A 19,292-nucleotide genomic window follows, 5' to 3' on the forward strand; every position below is an offset into this window, starting at 1 on the left:
TGTAGTTGAGGCAGCGGTGGCTGCAGTTGCAAGCCCAAGAGTGTTTACAATCTAGTGTGATTTACAGCAGTGTTTCTTAACTGGTGGGTCGGGACCCAAAAGTGGGTAGCGGAACCATTCTGGGTGGGTCGTACGTGGAGCTTGTGGGTAAAAAAAAAAAAAAATAATCACCCATTTTAAGTGCTACTTTGTCAGATCTACAGTACTATCTTAATATCCTGAAGACTTCACAAATGTAATGCCAAACATCAGCATGTTCTAAACAAGTAGGCCTACAAGCACTTTGCGTGTCTTACCATGTACAGTAGCTCACCTTATCTGTTGGCTTGAACACTAAAAAAAAAAAAAAAAATGGATCGCGACTAAATAAACATGGGAAATTGTGGGTCCCAAAGCCAGACCAGTTAAGAACCACTGATTTACAGTTTCTACTGGCTTCACTGCTTAGATTCATTTTGAAGGAAAGAGACAGGATGAGCCACACCCATTTGGTGCACACCTACATATAACGTCTTTGTACAATACCAGGCAAGGACACAGAGAGACAGGAAGAATTTGTTGAAACACCAAGACTGCACTAATGTAAGTAGTGATTACATTTTACCATCTAAATGGTCATAAGTAAATTGGGGTTAAATAGTTCTAAATAATTATATGAATGAATTTGTGTTCACAACAACAAACCAGCAACAAAGACTAAAAAAGATGTCGAGTCTAGTTGTTATCAGCTGGAGAGTTTTTCAATGTTTTTATGGCAATGTAATATTTTTACAAAATGTAGAACTTTGTTAGCCTTTCAGACTGTGATCTGCAGTGTAGCATGTACGACCCTATGTTAGATATCCAAACGGATAATCTTATATGTGAGGTCTTGTTTGTAAGGCAAATTAGAAACAGGTTTAACTGGTGTCTGACAATGGCGTCCATTTGGAAAGTACCTAAGTAAAACCTGTCACAAAAATGATCAGATAATAAAACAAATACTTGAAAACACATGCGACACACCAAGATTATTCGCTGGCTCCCCCCGACTCGCTTTGTATAAAATGGTGGTTAGCCTGTTTTCTAGACATAGTTATGCTTGAGCTTTCTGCAGCAAGGACAAAGCCAAATCATCAACTATCAACCTATGGGTAAGCACAGTAGCACAAATATCAGATCTAATGACCTCAGTGCCACAAGTAGAGGAGAGTAATCAGGCAAAAGTGTGATTTTTTGTGTTTTTTGTTTTTGTTTGTTTTGTTTTCCTTCCTGTTTTTTACACCATTTGACATATTGCAGAATGTATTCTGTGTGTCTGAATGATATAAATGGTGCTTGTTGAAGGGTAAAATGAGATGTGGCCCACTGGTTAGCACTCTGGACTTGTAACCGGAGGGTTGCCGGTTCGAGCCTCGACCAATGGGCCGCGGCTGAAGTGCCCTTGAGCAAGGCACCTAACACCTCACTGCTCCCCGAGCGCCGCCGTTGTAGCAGGCAGCTCACTGCGCCGGGATTACAGTGGGCAGTGCTTCGACTTGGCCAGCTTCACTCGCGGTCCGCGCGTTGGATCACGTGGTATCACGCGGCTTTAATTTGTATTTTTCCAGTGAGACGCTGCAACAACCCAAACAACCGGTAGATGGCTCAAGTGAGAAGGGTGTCTCGTAAAAAGAAATGGAGCCTGGAAAACCCTACACAGACTTCACTCCAGACTTTAGCAGACTGGTTTAGAAATAATTTAATAGCCAGAAATATGCCTGCCCTGCCCTAATAAAGAAATATTTGGTTAACTGCGAGTGAATCCCGTTTGCAGCTGTAGAAGAAACGCAGGACAAATTAAACATTCTGGTTTTCTCCGAGTGCAACGATGATAGACAGACATCATTTGGACAAAATATAGAGCAGTATTAACCTCCTTTGCTCAGCCAAATGCCTTCCTGTTACGTCCTGTTATCACGGAGTTACAGGCGATAAACTATTTTTGATGGTCACAAGTTTACTTCATTAGCGTTTTTTTAAAAAAAAATTATTATTATTATTATTAAAGAGTTATTTTCATTTAAAGGTTTGACTTCGTGCTTATTCAGTAGAGCATTTAGTGCTCTCTCCAATCCCAGACGTTCACATTGCATGTTTGTTTGTAATGGATGCAACCGCGAGATAGGCTATTCGTTTGATGGCAATGAGTTGTTAACAGACATGAACCAAGACATATAGCCCAGCAGCAATCTAGGGACTGTTCGTTATTTATTGAAGGGACCACCGGAGGAATTTTGAGTGCTTCAGTCAAAAGTTGCATGACCCTCTCTTGCCTGCTAGAAATTGTTCAATGACCCTCTGACAGAATTGTTAAAAAAGACATGACCCTCCCCTGCCAATTGCTGTCTTCCGCCCGCGCCACAGCCACACACTGTGATAACGTTCTTAAATCAATCTTTCCCGTGAGCTTGCATGTCCTACCTTTTCAAATGTGTTGCGCCTGTTTGCACAATTTCACAAATAATCATATGTGATTAATAATATGACAAATAATCCCTGTGCACGGGGACCGAAACAATGCATGCCAACTTTTTCCGTGTTTATCACGTATTTTAACTTTCACCCGCTGTCTTGCCGTTTTAATGTTTTCCCGTAGAATATCCCATATTTTAATACTCTCATAACAGCCCTTCCATCGGTCCTACCATAACTTACCAACTCTGTACTGTAGACCCTATCTGGCTATTTATATTTTCTGTGAAATAAGCAAATGTATTTGTTCAACTTTATGAAGCAGAATTAACGCATAGGCTACTTGGAACATAATACATTTGACAAAGGACAGATGTATGTTGCTAGTGACAAATTATTAACTTTCAGTGTTTTACGATGTCTTTGTCATGGGGAAGTGTTTTTCCCCATGCATTTATTCTAGGTTACTGTCAGTGACTGCCGTGAGAGAAGCGGGTTCTGTTTCGTTCATGTCAGTGACTGACGCGAGAGAAGTGGGGTCTGGGTTGTGTTGCGTTGCGTTTTCATTGGGCATGCCGTGCCGTGCCGTCCACAGCTCTTCAGTTCTGACAAAGCCAAAATTACTCCTTTTGAAACAATGAGTGCAGGAAGCGCGTTTGTATGGTTATATTGCTTGACGGGGGGGGGGGGGGGTCCCAAGCAGCTTTCAGCCATAAGGATACTTTGAGAACATTTCAATTCACCCGACACTAATATTCAAAATATTGAAACCTATTTCGGCATAGCCTATAAAGCAGTTTAATTAAATGGAATGTTAGTTGTAAACAAACGAGCTACTTGGTGAGGCTTGGCCTCACAGATGCGCTCGTGCCTTAGATGGCAGGAAAAATCTTCACGATAGGCCTATTAACTAACCACCCGATTCACGTTGGCTGGGGGGAAGGGGGGCCATCAGACATTTGTGCCCAGTTAATCCCTGCCCCCAACAAATCACACCTTCCAACCTCTGACAGCTTAAAAGAAGTCAAGAGGACTCCTTACTCACAGACCTATTCACAAACCTGCAGCATTCTGCCGTGTTTTGAAATCATGCAGCTACAGGAGCTTCCAATCGTGAGGAAGCAATTTTGCATTGTAGGCATAACTAACATGCAATAACGCCACCAACAACAACCAAAACTAGGCTAATCATTGTCAACATGTAAATTAAATGTAACATTATTGTGAATCAAATTAAAATGTTCTATTTTGCAAACGTAGGCATAGTAACAGAATAATTTAATAATGTTACAAAGATGCTACATCAATCCGTATGTTTCATTAGGCTACTAGGCTATATGTTTTGCCTTGATTCATTTAGGCGAGGCCTTTTTATTCAGCCTAACTGGCGAATTTAGGAGCAACTCCTAAAAATAATGGGCGTGCCACTCCTAACTTTAGGACTTCTAATTTTTTCCACAAAAAGTAGCCTAATTCACAAAGCATTTTAGACCTAAAAGTAGCACCTAAGTCTGGGACAGCTTAAGTCGAGAGGACTCCTAACTCACTAAGACCTATTCATAAACAGCTTTTTTGTGGCATTTTACGTTGCGATGTTTTGAAATGCGTAGCCTATGCGCAAAAGGAGCTTCCAATCGCGAGGGAACAATTTTGCATTCATAAAAGGGATGCAATAATGCCACCAACAACAACCAAAACTACTCATTGTTAACATGTAAATGAAATGTAACGTTTCATTGTGAATCAAATTAAAATGTTCTCCTCTTTGCAAATGTAGCCTAGGCATATGGTGACAGATTCATTTAATAATGTTGCAAAGGTAGGCTACTGCATCAATCCATAGGCCTATGTTTCATTAGGCTACTAGGCTATTTGTTTTGCCTTACTCTTTATTCATTTAGGCTAGGCCTTTTTATTCAGTAATTAATCATCTTCCGTCCTTAGCACTACTTGTGTAGCGCACGCATTCTCCGACCTGTCACCGGTCACTCATCATCGGAAAAGAGGTGTTTGGAATTCCCGTGTTACAATCGTCAGCCAATCAAGGTGGTCACTTCAGTCAAGCTCGTGCATGAGTAATGACGTAATCCATAGCAACGAAGACTCACTCCTAGTTTAGGAGTTGTCTGAAAGGCTTTGTGAATAACTTTTAAGAGAAAACTCCAAGCTAAAATCTTTAAGTGCGATTTAGAAGTAGCCTACTCCTAGTAGTAAGATAAAAGCCTTTGTGAATAGCCTACGGCCCCAGTTATTCATCATCTTCTGTCCTTGTGTAGCGCACGCATTCTGAGACCTGTCACCTGTCACTCATCATCGTAAGGGAGGTGTTTGGAATCATGCCCGCGTTACAATCATCAGCCAATCAAGGTGGTCACGCTTGCCCATTTACCCAAATTAATGGTCGAATATTACTGATGATCATTGTTATTTAAGAACATGCAGTGTGCGTAGGGTACCAAAAACATCTTGCTCGTAAAAAAGCATCATAACGCACATTCTGGCGGGTCTGTTATTTACTGTAGGCTGCGCAAACCACAGGCCTTTAGCCTATTTTGGGCAAGCCTGCATTCATTCATTAATTCATTCATTCATTCAACCTTTATTTATTCTCGGAGGGTCATTGAGGGAAGCCCTCATTTTCAATGAAGCCGAGATTACAGACGCGAAGCAAAGCGCTCCACAAACAAGACAACATTCGAGGCCTTATGTTGAAGAATTGTATATAAATCCTGCGCTAACAGTAATCCTCCTGCCCCTGATAGGCCTACCACAGCTGTGGATAGTGTGGAATGTTCAAGTAATAACATAATCCAATGTGTGTCTCAATTGTCTCCCGCTAACCACCTCACACATTTCTCTAGATTTTGCAACGAACTTACATGACACAATGCCATAAAATATGCCAGTTTTAGGACACAGAATAATGTTTGTAATGATACCAGGTAGGCCTACGTTTAACAGTAACAAGTGTAATGAGCTATTCATTGTCGAAGGTGAAATTGTCGAAGGTGAAATTCTTACTTTGGAAAACAAACATTTGCCGATATCATTGATCATCAGAATATTGCAACAGATTCTGTGTGTTCTGGACTGCAGGTAACTTGTTAAACCAGTGGTTCTCAAACTTTTATTTCATTCCCCACTTTGATCAAGGGGCATGACTGATGATAGTGGAGATAACGTGTTATCCCGAGGCTTTTGCAAGTCAGCATCTTCGACGGTAGTCTATTAAAAATATAAGTTTTCGATGTCCCAAACGGAGAGCCATACATGTACTTTATTGTTTTTAACGATCTCTATGCTACTCACAAAAATGTAGGCATGGGGACATGATGAAGTAGGTTATCCAACTGTCCAAACAATTTTGCATTCATAAAAGGGATGCAATAACGCCACCAACAACAACCAAAACTACTCATTGTTAACATGTAAATGAAATGTAACGTTTCATTGTGAATCAAATTAAAATGTTCTCCTCTTTGCAAATGTAGCCTAGGCATATGGTGACAGATTAATTTAATAATGTTGCAAAGGTAGGCTACTGCATCAATCCATAGGCCTATGTTTCATTAGGCTACTAGACTATTTGTTTTGCCTTACTCTTTATTCATTTAGGCTAGGCCTTTTTATTCAGTAATTAATCATCTTCCGTCCTTCGCACTACTTGTGTAGCGCACGCATTCTCCGACCTGTCACCGGTCACTCATCATCGGAAAAGAGGTGTTTGGAATTCCCGCGTTACAATCGTCAGCCAATCAAGGTGGTCGCTTCAGTCAAGCTCGTGCATGAGCATACTTTATTGTTTTTAACGATCTCTATGCTACTCACAAAAATGTAGGCATGGGGACATGATGAAGTAGGCTATCCAACTGTCCTGTGTTAAATTATTGTGATTACGAGCCAGTGGTTTTCAAACATTATGCGTGACTCGGACATCTAACTAAATGCAACAGGCTCATATCGTCCTAGCATTCGCAAAATGAGGACCAGTGTTTTGTCAAATTGCAAATAGCTATTCGTTTTAACAAATTTTTATGATAGTATGAAGTGCTTTTTGTATAGGCTACTATCTTAATCTTGGAATATGGGGAGGGACGTGGCGCGTCTGCAGTCAGCCAAATATGAATGTAATTCTGCGGCATAAGCAGATGTATTTGTTTATTGTACAGAAAAATAAAAATGACAAGTCAAGCAGTCAATTGACTACATTGCAGTCAAGAAGTAGGGCAAATTAAGACACTGTTTTGATTTGCGTAGTTGCGTTACCCCCAACACTGACAATAACAGACAGCAAATTAAGATATTTTTTCGTTTTGTGGAGCGGCACCGGTAGGCTATCAAAAGCAGATTTCGATTTTTGCTACCACCGTGTAGTCAAGCCTTAAGCCATACCCAAGTAGCCTTAATCGAGGTAATGTTTAATTACGATTTATTTTGTTATTGAATTCGTAGGCTGGGATTCCTCTCGGTAACAATTACCACTGACAGAGCGATGTACAGTGGCAGAGCGACGCACAGTGGCTGAAAGTGGTACTAAAGCTTCACGCAGCTTCACGCCGCGTAATGCGCGACTGAAGTGGCCATTTGAAAGCGATGCCCACTGTAGTGTGTGCTTCACCTCACTGTGTGTTCACTGTGTGCTGTTTGTGTTTCACAAATTCATCGATTGGGTTAAATGCAGAGACCAAATTTCCCTCACGGGATCAAAAAAGTATATATACTTATATATACAAGCTGTTTTGACATTGTAAACGTTCTCTAAGAAGAGTGTTAAGCAGTTTGCAGTAGCCTAAAGTTAACCACAACGTCGTCTATTGCTGGAAAAAATAGCAAGCGGCCTATGATAACCTAATTAAATGCTCGGCAGTCCAGATGTGCGTGGCGGGTCGGATCTATAATAAACTAATGCTCGGCGGGCTGGATTAAAGTGCGTGGCGGGCTGCAGTTTGGACACCCCTAGCCTTAGAACTGCCACAGCGAAATGTCAAATGCTAACTTAAATAACTGTTTTCATTGTTATAGGCTACCTTGCAACACTATCGTTTTGTCAAATCTCAGTTGCAGTAGGCTATTTAGCTTAGCATGATATTGGTAACGTTTTTCTATCACTGACAGAAAACACACAGCGTTTAGTCAGAGAGGACTGTCATCTCGTTTTTTTAGAACACCAGTGTAACCTTAGGCCTTTACACTATCAGTCAAAAATGTTCACTGTCATGAAAACAAATGCCATTTACCTGCCTGCTAGTTAGGTAAGTTAACCTCTATATCGGAAAGTGACTCATTAGGCCTACCGCCCGTGCACTATTTTTGTGTCGGCCTATGAGTCACTTAATATTCATTTAACCAATAACATGGATTCCTAAGGAAACGCAAGCACCCAGCCCATTTGGGTATCTTACTATATTTGTACCAAAAATAACATTGTAGCCTATAGTGATTTGAAGAGCAGTAGCCTAAACAGTGTTGTAAGGCTGCGTGTACAAAACCGCTTCTTTACAGATCAGCTGGCTAATGCTGCTTTTGCCAGCTGCCCGTTACGCCAGGTCAAATTTTGTATAATTTTATTCAGACGAGAAAGATACATTTAGATTCCTATGTGAACAGTTTAGGAAAAAAGTACCCATTTAGAAATGTGCTTTGCCATTTTTTCTACTGTCCCAGAGTTGTCCCAGAGTTGTCCCAGACATAATTCTATTGTGTCTCGGAAGCCCCGGGACGTCGTTCATCGTGCAAACTCTTTCCCCACCAAATAGTACTTAAGTCTAGTGCCCACTTAATGGCGAGACACTCCTTTTCTGTGGTGGAGTAGCGGGTCTCTCGAGGAAAACATTTGCAGCTCACATATTGCACGGGCCTTTTGTCCTCCCCCTCACCTTGCAGCAACACAGCCCCTAGGCTGCACTGTGAAGGGCAAGGAGAAGTCGGGGCTTTGCAGCACCGGCTCATGGCACATGCTCTCCTGCAAATCCTGGAAAGCCGCCTCACACCTTGTTAGGACTGGTCTTATGAATGAGGTCATTCAAGGCAACAGCTCGACTGGGGAAGTTAGGAATGAAGCGCCTGTACTAGCCAACCAGTCCCAAAAAGGATCTCCCCCCCTTCTTGGTTCTGGGCGGCTGGCAGTTGCGGACGGCGTCCACCTTGCTGACTTGAGGACGGATGGTGCCACCACCAAGGACGTACCGAAGGTAGCACACTTCGGACCGGGCAAGCTGGCATTTGCTGGCGTTGACTACCAGCCCGGCCTGATGAATCCTCCGGAAGACGTCTCCCAGGTGCTCCAGATGCGCCTCCCATGAGGAGCTATGAATCACCACATCGTCAATGTATGCAGCAGCGTAGTCCTCAGCGCCGCTTAGCACCTCGTCCATGAGACGCTGGAAACTTGCTGCTGCTCCGTGTAGTCCAAAGGGCATGACCTGGAACTCTGAAAGGCCAGATGGAGCTCTGAAGGCCGTCAGCTCCTGTGCTTGCGGGGAGAGTGGTACCTGCCAGTACCCCTTACACAAGTCGAGAGTGCTGAGAAACTCAGCCTTCCCCAGACGTGGGATAAGGGTCGAAAGCAGAAATTCCGTTCAGTTTAGAAAAGTCGATACAGAAGTGGAGTTCGCCGTCCTTTTTCGGCACCAGGACCACGGGACTGCACCACTCAATGTGCGACGGCCTAATCACCCCCATCTCCAGCATCGCCTCCACCTCCTGTTTTAGTGCGGGGATCAGTCGTGCTGGAACTCTGGTGGATGGGACCTAGAAAAGTCTGTCGGATGTCGTGTGCAATGACGTCACTGAACAGGCCTCTGGGGATGATCTTACGCAGATCTTCCTGTTGTTCAGGTGTAAGGTGGGTGACGGAGGGGTAGGTTGATTCGCCGCCCGCAGTGGGAAAGTACTGCTCCAACGGCTCTTCTTCCTCTTCCACAGTCCGCGCCCACAGCTGGTCTTTGATGTCAGACGATGGTCAGTCTATCCATTCTTTGAGCAGATTGATGTGGAAGATCTGTTTAGAGCGACGTCTGCCTGGCAAATTCATAGGTAACTTCACCAACTCGGCGAAGAACCTCGAAAGGGGCTTGCCACTTTGCCAGCAGACTGCTCTCAGTTGACGGCAACAGCAACAGTACTTTCTGTCCGGACGAGTGACACCTGTAGAGGGAAGGGCTACAGATAACAGATGTCACAGTGTGACATCTGTAGAGGAGGGCTTATCTCAAAGAGATGCAAATGAGCACAATTGTCTTTCCTTTGACTCAGGTGAGGTGACAATTTGTAAATCTATCAGGCCAGTTTTCTCAGTAAAAGGTTTTCAGAGTCTCCATGGGTGAGACATCATTGGATAGCTTTGAAACTACACTTTTAGAATCTGTGAATAACTCAAAATGTCTCTGGGGAGACATGTGGCTGGTTTTAATTTAATCTTAAACAACGCTCATTATCCATCCCTGTGTGATATCTTACCATTAAAGACGTTAAATTAAAATATAGGCTACTACTGGACGTAGACCTACCCTACGCTCTTGAACGCAGCATGACTGCACTTCACCACCACACCACATATGAGCAAACCGCATATGACAGCACTCGCAAGTCCTAAGAAGTCACCCTGCTTTGATGCGAGTGTTTTGTCTATTTACATAGGTGTTCATTTTGCTAGCCTACATGGTTTGATACGTGCTGAAAAAGTCCTGTTTGCTGTTGGCCCATAATACAGCCTACTTCAATGATTGTGTCAATTGATCTGTAGCTATTCGCTGCCAATCAGAGCTCCGGAAAGTTCCCAGATATTTTGAAACACCTGTTAGCAATATCTGATGGCGGAATATTAAATGGCTACCCGACAACATCTCATTGCAAATTCAAAAATTGTTCGGCTGCAATGGCTTTATTAATTTCTGCCAGTTAGTGCATTTTCCCCGTGTATAAGTTAAAGACTACCCAGTGAACAAAATAAAGTCCCGGCGACGTCCCCTAAAGGTTCCCTGGCGAACGTCACCTCTTGACATTGTGTGGGGTTCCCTTGACGTCCCGCGGACCTGTGTTCGGGATGTCTAAAGGACATCCCCGAGACTTTGTAGTGATAGTATAGACCTTATACCGGGCTAGGATATGATACTTTCACATCTACGGTGTCTTTTTCTGTATAAACTAATATGATTTTTTAATGGGCATATCCCGTAGCATCTCCGCTAGAGAACATGATGTTAGGGACCAATCGGGGATGTTGTAAATGTCCGCATAAGATCCGGGGGACGTCCCGCATTTGTCAGGTACATCCATTAATCAAATGAGTTACGTTGTGAATTGAGAATGGCGCTCAGAGTAAATCGTTTAGTCTATTTCTTTGTATTGTGAAATCTTGGACAATAAACAGACATAAGGTGCTTATAGAATAGGCATATAGATTATTTGTCAAATAAACCAGTAAAATAGTAGGCTGTTAACTCATTGAATGCCAAGCTGTTTTCGGAAGCTTTGTCCTAGAGGGCCAGCAATCTAGACCATTGTTGAAGATTTTTGTACAGCCACAGCATATTCTATGTTATAGCTATGAACACATACAATGGCTCGTTTGAAAGGTGAAACTTTAAGCTCTCAGTGGGTGCAAACCGTGTATTTCTACACGCTTCTGTTCCTGAGAAATCGCAAGCTAAACAGTGGCTAGTTTACATCAAAATCGCTGTTTTTTTTCTAGAAATGGAGATATAACGTCTTAAATGAAATATGAAGTGTTGCCTTTAAAGGAAGGGGAAGTGACCTAGCGAGACCTGGCGAGACTGCCACCTAGTGATAGACCCACGAAAATAGCCTGGTTTTGAGCTGACGTGCATGCGTCACTGATTCGACCCAAAGCGGCAACCGAGTTATGATAAAATGTCCAGATAAAATGTCCAGATTGTGCGTTTTCATGAGTTTTCGATCGTCATATATTTCATTTCTGTTGTGTCCGAGTGAGGGCACGCATACACATTGATGGAGGCGGACATGGAAGTGCTGAACAATAAACTTGGCTTTATTAACTACTGTATAATTATAATACACATAGGCTTTCTTTTGGCACTCAACGCATGGGATGGAAAAATGTAATATTATGTTTTTGGCACTCAATGAGTTAAAGGCTAAAGAGTGCACTTTTTTTCTTACACACATGGAGAATTTGCCCCAAAGTGCAGCAGACTTACAGATGCATTTTACCTTTAAAATAAGCAAAATGTTCTAATGCTAATGGGGGAGGTTACGTGCCCCAGTAACAAGTAACGTCTTAAGTCTAGTGACGCCTCTGGGACAAAGAATGTATGTGAAACAATTGTTGAACAGTATAATGTCTATTCTTTCATATCATGAATGAATTTAGCAGAACATATGTTTTAAAGCATCTGTTTAGAAGGGACAGGGCCCCTAAATGATTCTTATAATAAGAGATTATTGTTCAAGCTCTTTTTCAGTTACCCCACAATAGTTTTGCAGCAATTCTGTGTTATCTTGCAATACGAGATCATGTAGCCTATTGTTCACACCACATAGATAGATAGATAGATAGATACTTTATTGATCCCTAGGGGAAATACATGTCGTCATACTGTCAGCGTCAGAACATTCACCAACAATTTTGGCATGCCAGACTTTTTGTTGTCGTGTTGTGGAACATTGCAGACCATAAATCAGTTGTTGAATACAATAACAATCACATTACAGGACACATTTCTTTTTTGGTGTCATTCCCGACCTTTTCGTATAGCATGACACTAGAAATGTATCAGCTATGATAAAATCTTAGTAAAATCTGAGATGAAATTGTTTTATCTGACCCGGCATAACTTCATTTAGAATAAAATAACAGTGTGTACTTGCTAGTGGATAATGATATGATATTGGATTATTCAGTTCTTATTGTGATAGTCAAGGTTATTCTCCATTTTTTTATTGAGTTACTTTAGAAAGCTTGTTTGTACCAGTGTGTAATCCGTATTTGACAGTTGGTCATTAAAAGAAACTTTGCTTCTAATGAAGTCTATTTGTACTCTTCTCTTAGACTGAATAGAACTGAAGATGGCTGGTAAAAGAGGTATGTTTTGTAACACTGAAATTACAAGGTAAATTTTGTTGTATGTTATGAATTAAAATTAAATCAGTATAAATGTTAAACTGGTCATAATGATGCTTTTAATTTAGGTTAAAATATTCCATCTACAATTCTAAGCAGGTTTGTTAGGATATGGTTTGTTGATATTTGTGTTTTATGAAACACATTGCCTTCTAAGGTCCAATGCTCAAGACGGAGCATAACATTGACGGCAATCAATACTACGGTAAAACATTTTCTTTTCTCTCTTTGCATATTAAAATATTTGTCAGCTAATTGATATTACAACACAAACAACAATAAATTCTTTTCACCAAGTTTCATGTCTGCATGTCGGTCACTCTGGCGGCATCAATGGGTCAAAATTGGTGTTGCATCCATGCACTTAACTCTTAAACCGTAAGCCTGATTATGAATATTGAGGTATTGTTGGAATATTTGGATGAGGTGGAATTCAACTCATCCCATGATATCAATTCCCCCATGTTGGAACTACTGCCATATTGGATTTGATCAAAAACACTTAAAAGTTTTTTAAAGCAACGTGTGACGTCAATGTAAATGGTCCGGCTGCAGTACAGGATTCCATCAAAAAAATGAAAACGTTTTCACAGGTCACAAATTTGATCTGATCTCCACCAACTTTTGCACAGAGCATACCTCATACCTTCAAATCATACCTGCCTTGCTTTTTGAGCCATATTCAAAACCGTTTGCTCTTCAGAGCTAATTGAAATCAGCAGTGGAGCCGACGAGCAGGAAGTAGGCTCATATCTCAGTGCTTTCACATATCAAAACCAAACCCCAAATTAAATAGATTTTAACAACAAATTTGGTGTCCTTTTACCACTAGAGTGCTAAATTAAGCAACACTTTCCTGTATCGAAAACAAACTTGGAATGTGGAGTAGGGATACCATTCTGAGGCTGCAAAACAAATTTGGTGACCTTTGACCACTGAAGGTGCTATAATTAGCAACACTAATGTGTATCAAAACCAAACTTGGACTCATGAACACACCTTGAGGACACAAAATAAATTTGCCCATCACAGCCAATCAGAAAGTGACTTTATATATCATCCAGTCTTCCGTTGCTTGACATGAAACTTACTGTGAATGCTTACAACTGCATTTCTGATGCAATAGCATTTAGTTTCCATGGCAACACCAGCCTGCTTGACTGTTGGTCCCTCAATGCTGCTTGCTATATTTTTGCTTTAAAATATATATTTCTTAAGAAATACTACCAATTTGATTGTCTTTAACTAATTTATAAATGGTGCACTGTCACCTCAAGGGTCTACATAGTTCTTATGACCCTTTGCTAGCTCCATTCAAGTATAGCCTAATTGGCTAATCCACAATCTTTAACATTGTTTGTCTGTGCCGCATTTATAGCTGATGTTACTCATATTATGGTATCAATCACTACTCCTTTTTTAGCAGAAGGTTTAACTATTGTCTATTAACACTGTAGTACCAGTGCAGCCTGCTGATCTGAGGATTGTGCTGGTGGGGAAGACTGGATCAGGGAAGAGTTCGTCAGGAAACACCATCCTGGAAAGAGAAGCATTTGACTGTCATCTATCACCTAAGTCTGTGACAAAGGAGAGTTGGATAGAAGAGAGCGTGTTACAGAGCAAGACCATCTCTGTAACTGACACACCCGGTGTGTATGACACAGAATTTACAGAGGAAAAGTTGACACGTGCATTACATTCCTGCATTTACATGACAGTGCCTGGACCCCATGTGTTCCTTCTAGTGATAAGAGTTGGTGTGAGATACAACAAGGAGGAGAAAGACGCAGTGAAATGGATCTGTGATCATTTTGGGAAGGAGGCTTTAGCATACACGCTAATACTCTTCACCCACAATGATATGCTGAGGGGTAATCATTTAGAGCAATATATTGATGAGAGCCGTGAGCTTAAAGAGCTCATTACAGACTGTGGGGGCAGATTTCATGGATTTAACAATTTAGACACACGCAGAAGTCAAGTCACTGCTCTCCTGCAGAAAATTGAGAACATGATGGAAATTAACAAAGGGAAAGGAAGCGAGCACTATACCAACGATATGTTTAAGAAGGCAAAGAGACAGATTGAATTGGAAAGATTGAAAAATGTAGCTGTAGGTGTTGCAGGTGCTATAGTAGTTGTAGGGACAGGGTTAGTAGTAGGAAGAGTGTTGCAAGGTAAAATTGTTTTGAATCTACCAGGATTGTAAGCTAGGGTCTGGAATCTGGATCTACTGTAGAAGTGGGCAGGGTTAGGCAATGGCCACCCAAATTTCTGCTCTGCCCACAGCAATTTTGCTTCTTAAAGGATAATTCCGGTATTTAGCACTTTGAGTCCCTTTTCTGGTTAGTTTTGGATGGACTAGAGTGGTGGACACCGACATTTTGATTTTTCCCATTTTAACCGACCTTGTCATAAAACTTCTTAAAAGGATCATAGATAGATAGATAGATAGATAGATACTTTATTGATCCCCAAGGGGAAATTCAAGATACGATGCTTCAAGATGTGATACGATGCCTCCTTGCTGCTTTGTCGTCTACATCAGCCTTTCTCAAACTTCTTTGACCTATGGCTCAGTCAAGGCATACTTGGGGTCATAGGGCCCACCTACATGAACCCACCCCTCCTCCCACCCCCCATCAAATTATCATAATGGTATCACAATTATTATTATTTTTATAATATATTGCTATACATGCACTTCAAAACACCAGATTTTGTGAATAGTAGCCTAAATGGCAGATCAGATAGGCAAATCACTGATCTGGAGATCTGTAACTATCTTTAACTAAGATGAATTAATAGCTTTTGGTCACGTTATATTCAAATTTGACTTTGGATGGAAGTTGTATAAATCAACATAGTTCTATTAAATGTCGTTTCATTATTAAATAGCCTTCCAATAGGTTGAAGCGGAGCTTTGCTACCAACGTTATCGGGTGGCTTCTTGCACAGACTCATACCACGACTTAATTGTATGCCTCTATGTTTGATGACACCAAATTAACAAGTATATCCTACTAATTGCAGAAACGTTTGTTTTCTTTTTTTGTCCGCGGTTCCTTGATCAGTTGCGCAGCAAGTTATCAGACGATGCCCCGGGAATAATTTCACTCCGCAGACCAGCATTGTCCACGTTGTGGGCCGCGGCCCACCATGTAGTGGTGGCCTACATGCTGCCATATTAAGGCCTGTTTACGGTGTGTTTTAACCTGGTTTTCGCCTGGAAGGCTCTATAGAATTCTGGCACCCTATTGAACGAAGTTAAACTGAGAGAGCGTGCCATTCACAGACACCAGAATGAACGTTCATCAGGCAGTAATACAGTATGTTCAGTTCGCCCGAAATATGAACATGAACTATCGTTCAATGAACGCATTCAGGCACAACACTGGTTTTAAGGACATGTTTGTGCATGCCTGTAGGCAGGCACTCTGAAGTAGTCAAAGGCGATTCAAAACGAGTCAGAAAAGTCGAGACAGGAAAATTTCGGTGTCCACCACTCTAGTTCATCCGAAACAAACCAGAAAAGGGACTCAAAGTGCTAAATACCGGAATTATCCTTTAAGCTAGCTACGTCAATCACATTTACTTATTTCAAATTGTTTGATAAGAGTTTCAGAGATTCTTTGAATGTAGTTTGAAAATGGGGTTTGCGTTTATTTTTTGGGGGGAAAAGATGGAATGTTTCAAAAAATGTTTTAGTAATTGTAAATAAGAATTGATATAAAATTAAATAAAAATATAGTTGGTATTTGCAATATATAAAGAGTCTTACTTAGCACTTTCTTGTAAGATCATTTTGACATAAAACATATTAAAATAAACCAGACTCTCATTAATGTATAAAGGAAACAAGCACATTTGGCTGCCAATGCAAATTTGTCTTGATAAGAGGTCTTAAAATAAGTCAAACTCTATACTTAAACTACCGGTAATGTAAGATTTTTGATCTTAATAATCACTTGTGTTAAATGTACTCTTTTACGTGACATGTATTCTAAATTGTGTGTGTATATATATATATATATATATATGTATTGTTATTTTGGTGATGTGTACTCTGCATAATAAATCCTACTTTACAATGTATTTTATTCCATATTTTTCTTACTGAAGTAGTCTGTGACTACAGACTGTGTCTGAAATACTAGCTAGGATGAAATACTAGGTCTGATGTCCACTGTAATAGATTTCTAAAAAGATTAAGGAAAATCCTGTATAGAAAGTGGTTGTTTTAGTTTCTATTAGAGAGTGTAGCGATACACCTTCTGTCAAAAATGATGGATGGCCCTAAGGTCAAGAGGTCATGGGTCAGTTACGGGTTAGTAGGCATGGCCTTCCAGTACATTCCAGAAGATTCTGAAACATTCCAATAATGTCACATGATGTAGGTGTGTCTTACCACGTCACATGAGGAGTCGATACTTTCCACATAATGTGGGGGATGGGGCGTTACCTTGTCAAGTCTTTTATAGAATTCTGAAGCTCCAGTGCTGCTGATCACGGTGTCGGAGATGCAGTTCTTCAGTCGAACTGTGGCCGCTCTGTCAGGTAGTCTGCAATCCAGGATACCAGGTGAGCGTCCACACCCATCTGCAGGAGTTTTTCACCCAGTCTGAGGGGTTGGATGGTGTTAAAAGCACTGGAGAAGTCAAAGAACATGATTCTCACAGCACTTTCCCCCTTGTCCAGGTGAGAATGTGTTCTCAACACTCTGGAACCATTTAATACCACTGGTAAACATTGGACAATAACCGTAAAATGACAGTTCTGAATGCCTTTTTAAAAAATCCGATACCGCATGGCGCAGTCCACCTTACCGAGATCACAGAATTCAGTTTACCCCATAACCTCATGTTATCCCTAGCGATAGCTTTAAATATGTGTTAACAAAAAGTGGGAAAATTTAGTCCAAAGAAGTATAAAGTGGAAAGTGGGCCAATTTAGTCCAAAGAAGTATAAACATAGTACATGTACAAGTGTACTACAAGGACATTTATACTAATAAACTTAAATGACGATAAATACATTAAGAAAAAAAGTAATAGTTACAGATCATAATTTTGATAAGAAAGTTCATAGAAATTAAGTTGTCATTATTAAAAACATCATTTTGATAGAGATACGATTAGGTACTTTTATTTTGAAACTTCACAATGCACTCTAGCTGAATCCGTAGTTGGTTAGCAGGCTAGAGACAAGGAAGACGGCCATTTTTTACAAAATATTTTTAGCAAATTATTTTTGCCATTATTTAGTTGTTTTCTGGAGGAGCTGAACTTTATATGAAAAGTGAACTGAAAAGTGATGAAGTCACTGGAGGTTTTTTTTGGGAACATTTAATAAAAGGGTTGAATGGTGTTAGTTATATAAAGTTATATTACGTTAGCTAGACCTCGGGAATGTTTCTAGTTTTGTGGTTGTGTGGCATTGGTAGTGTTAGCAGCTAGAAGTAATAACTAGCTTCACATTCAAATTGTCAGCCTTTTCTAGCGATAGCTGGCCTGACGAGGGAAATGGCCTTCTATGGCAAACAGTCACTGGCTGAAACTTCGTTTCGAACAACGTTTGTATGAGTGGTAGGTTGTGGCATAAAATGACTTGATTGTAGGCTTAGCTGTTAGTTTTTTGTTCAGTTCAACATATTTATCTAACAGCTGTCCCCCCCCCCCCCTTCTATTTCTGTTAGGTGCCGCTTCACTCAGCTACTGGATGGTGGAGGATCAGTGAATGGATGGGAGGAAAGCACAGCACATGTGAATTTCTAGATGAAGAGTGAATAAATGCACTTGCTTTTCAAACTGATAAGTTGTCAATGGTTATTTATGCAAGCTTGTGTAGCCTAAATCAGACATACCTAGGCCTAGCCAAATTTATCCTGGCTGTAGAAGCAGGATAGGAATTTCCCAATATTTTGCCAGATTAATAATGGTTTACTGAGGTTTAATATGAATTGAAATACCATTGAAATCAAATTGATCTTTAGTTTGGTTGTAATTTCAACATTGTTTCAAAATTCATTTTATGGCCTCCTTACACCAAACAACTTTGACAAGATTTGGGATGAACATACATTTACAGAGATTTAATATGACCATCAAGTTTCCACTGTATGGAGGAAGGAGACGAGACTACAGGGGTTGCTTGGCAGGGTGCCGGAAATTCCGGGAATTCACTGTCAAATGGCAGCTAATACAAAGTATTTTGCTTTGTCTTTTTTCTTAGCTGTGAAATACTCTTATCTCTGTAGATTACTTTAACTCTTGTATGGTATGGCTCAGAGGAGTCCTGTCAAGCTGCAAAATAGCACTGACCCAGGGTCAGTACAGGTGGCGCTGCAGAAGCTGGCGGAGATCCTGGAGAGAGCGCCTATTACAGCCATCATGCCAGCCGATCCATTTTGTCAGAGAGGGAGGAGGGGCCCCTAACATCACGCAGCCACAGAGATCAGCCCTGTCAGGCAGTTCTGAGTGGAACCTGAGAGTAGACCTCGATCGGCAGCTCAGGTTTCCAAAAGTACCTCGACCTCACAGCCGAATGCAGAGAGGCTGGATGGTCAGCTGTAAGCTAACCGGTGGAGGTCAGGCTGTAGGGGGAGCATCCACCGAGTGCTTCCTGAAGAACATGGGAGTCACAGGCCCCAAACTCAGAGAGGCTCTGAAAGACCTGGCCGAGGAGGCTGAACAAGGAAGCTTCTGGCTTTAAGAAGGAAGGACCAGAAGTGGGGAGAGCAAGGGTCCTAGGGTTAGCT

The 19,292-nt window shown here is 41.1% G+C and overlaps 1 protein-coding gene across 1 annotated transcript; it reads left to right on the forward strand.

The window, feature by feature from the left end:
* Positions 1-520: 520 nt before the first annotated feature.
* LOC121718477 (GTPase IMAP family member 9-like) lies at positions 521-19,246 on the forward strand. Its single transcript, XM_042103489.1, has 5 exons — positions 521-582; positions 12,464-12,496; positions 12,693-12,740; positions 13,993-14,686; positions 18,823-19,246. The coding sequence occupies exons 2-5, from the start codon at positions 12,481-12,483 to the stop codon at positions 19,244-19,246; spliced, it is 1,182 nt and encodes a 393-aa protein (XP_041959423.1). The 5' UTR covers positions 521-582; positions 12,464-12,480.
* The last annotated feature ends 46 nt before the right edge of the window (positions 19,247-19,292 follow it).

This window comes from Alosa sapidissima, chromosome 9 (genome assembly GCF_018492685.1).
Source record: "Alosa sapidissima isolate fAloSap1 chromosome 9, fAloSap1.pri, whole genome shotgun sequence".
Taxonomy (NCBI): Eukaryota; Metazoa; Chordata; class Actinopteri; order Clupeiformes; family Clupeidae; genus Alosa; species Alosa sapidissima.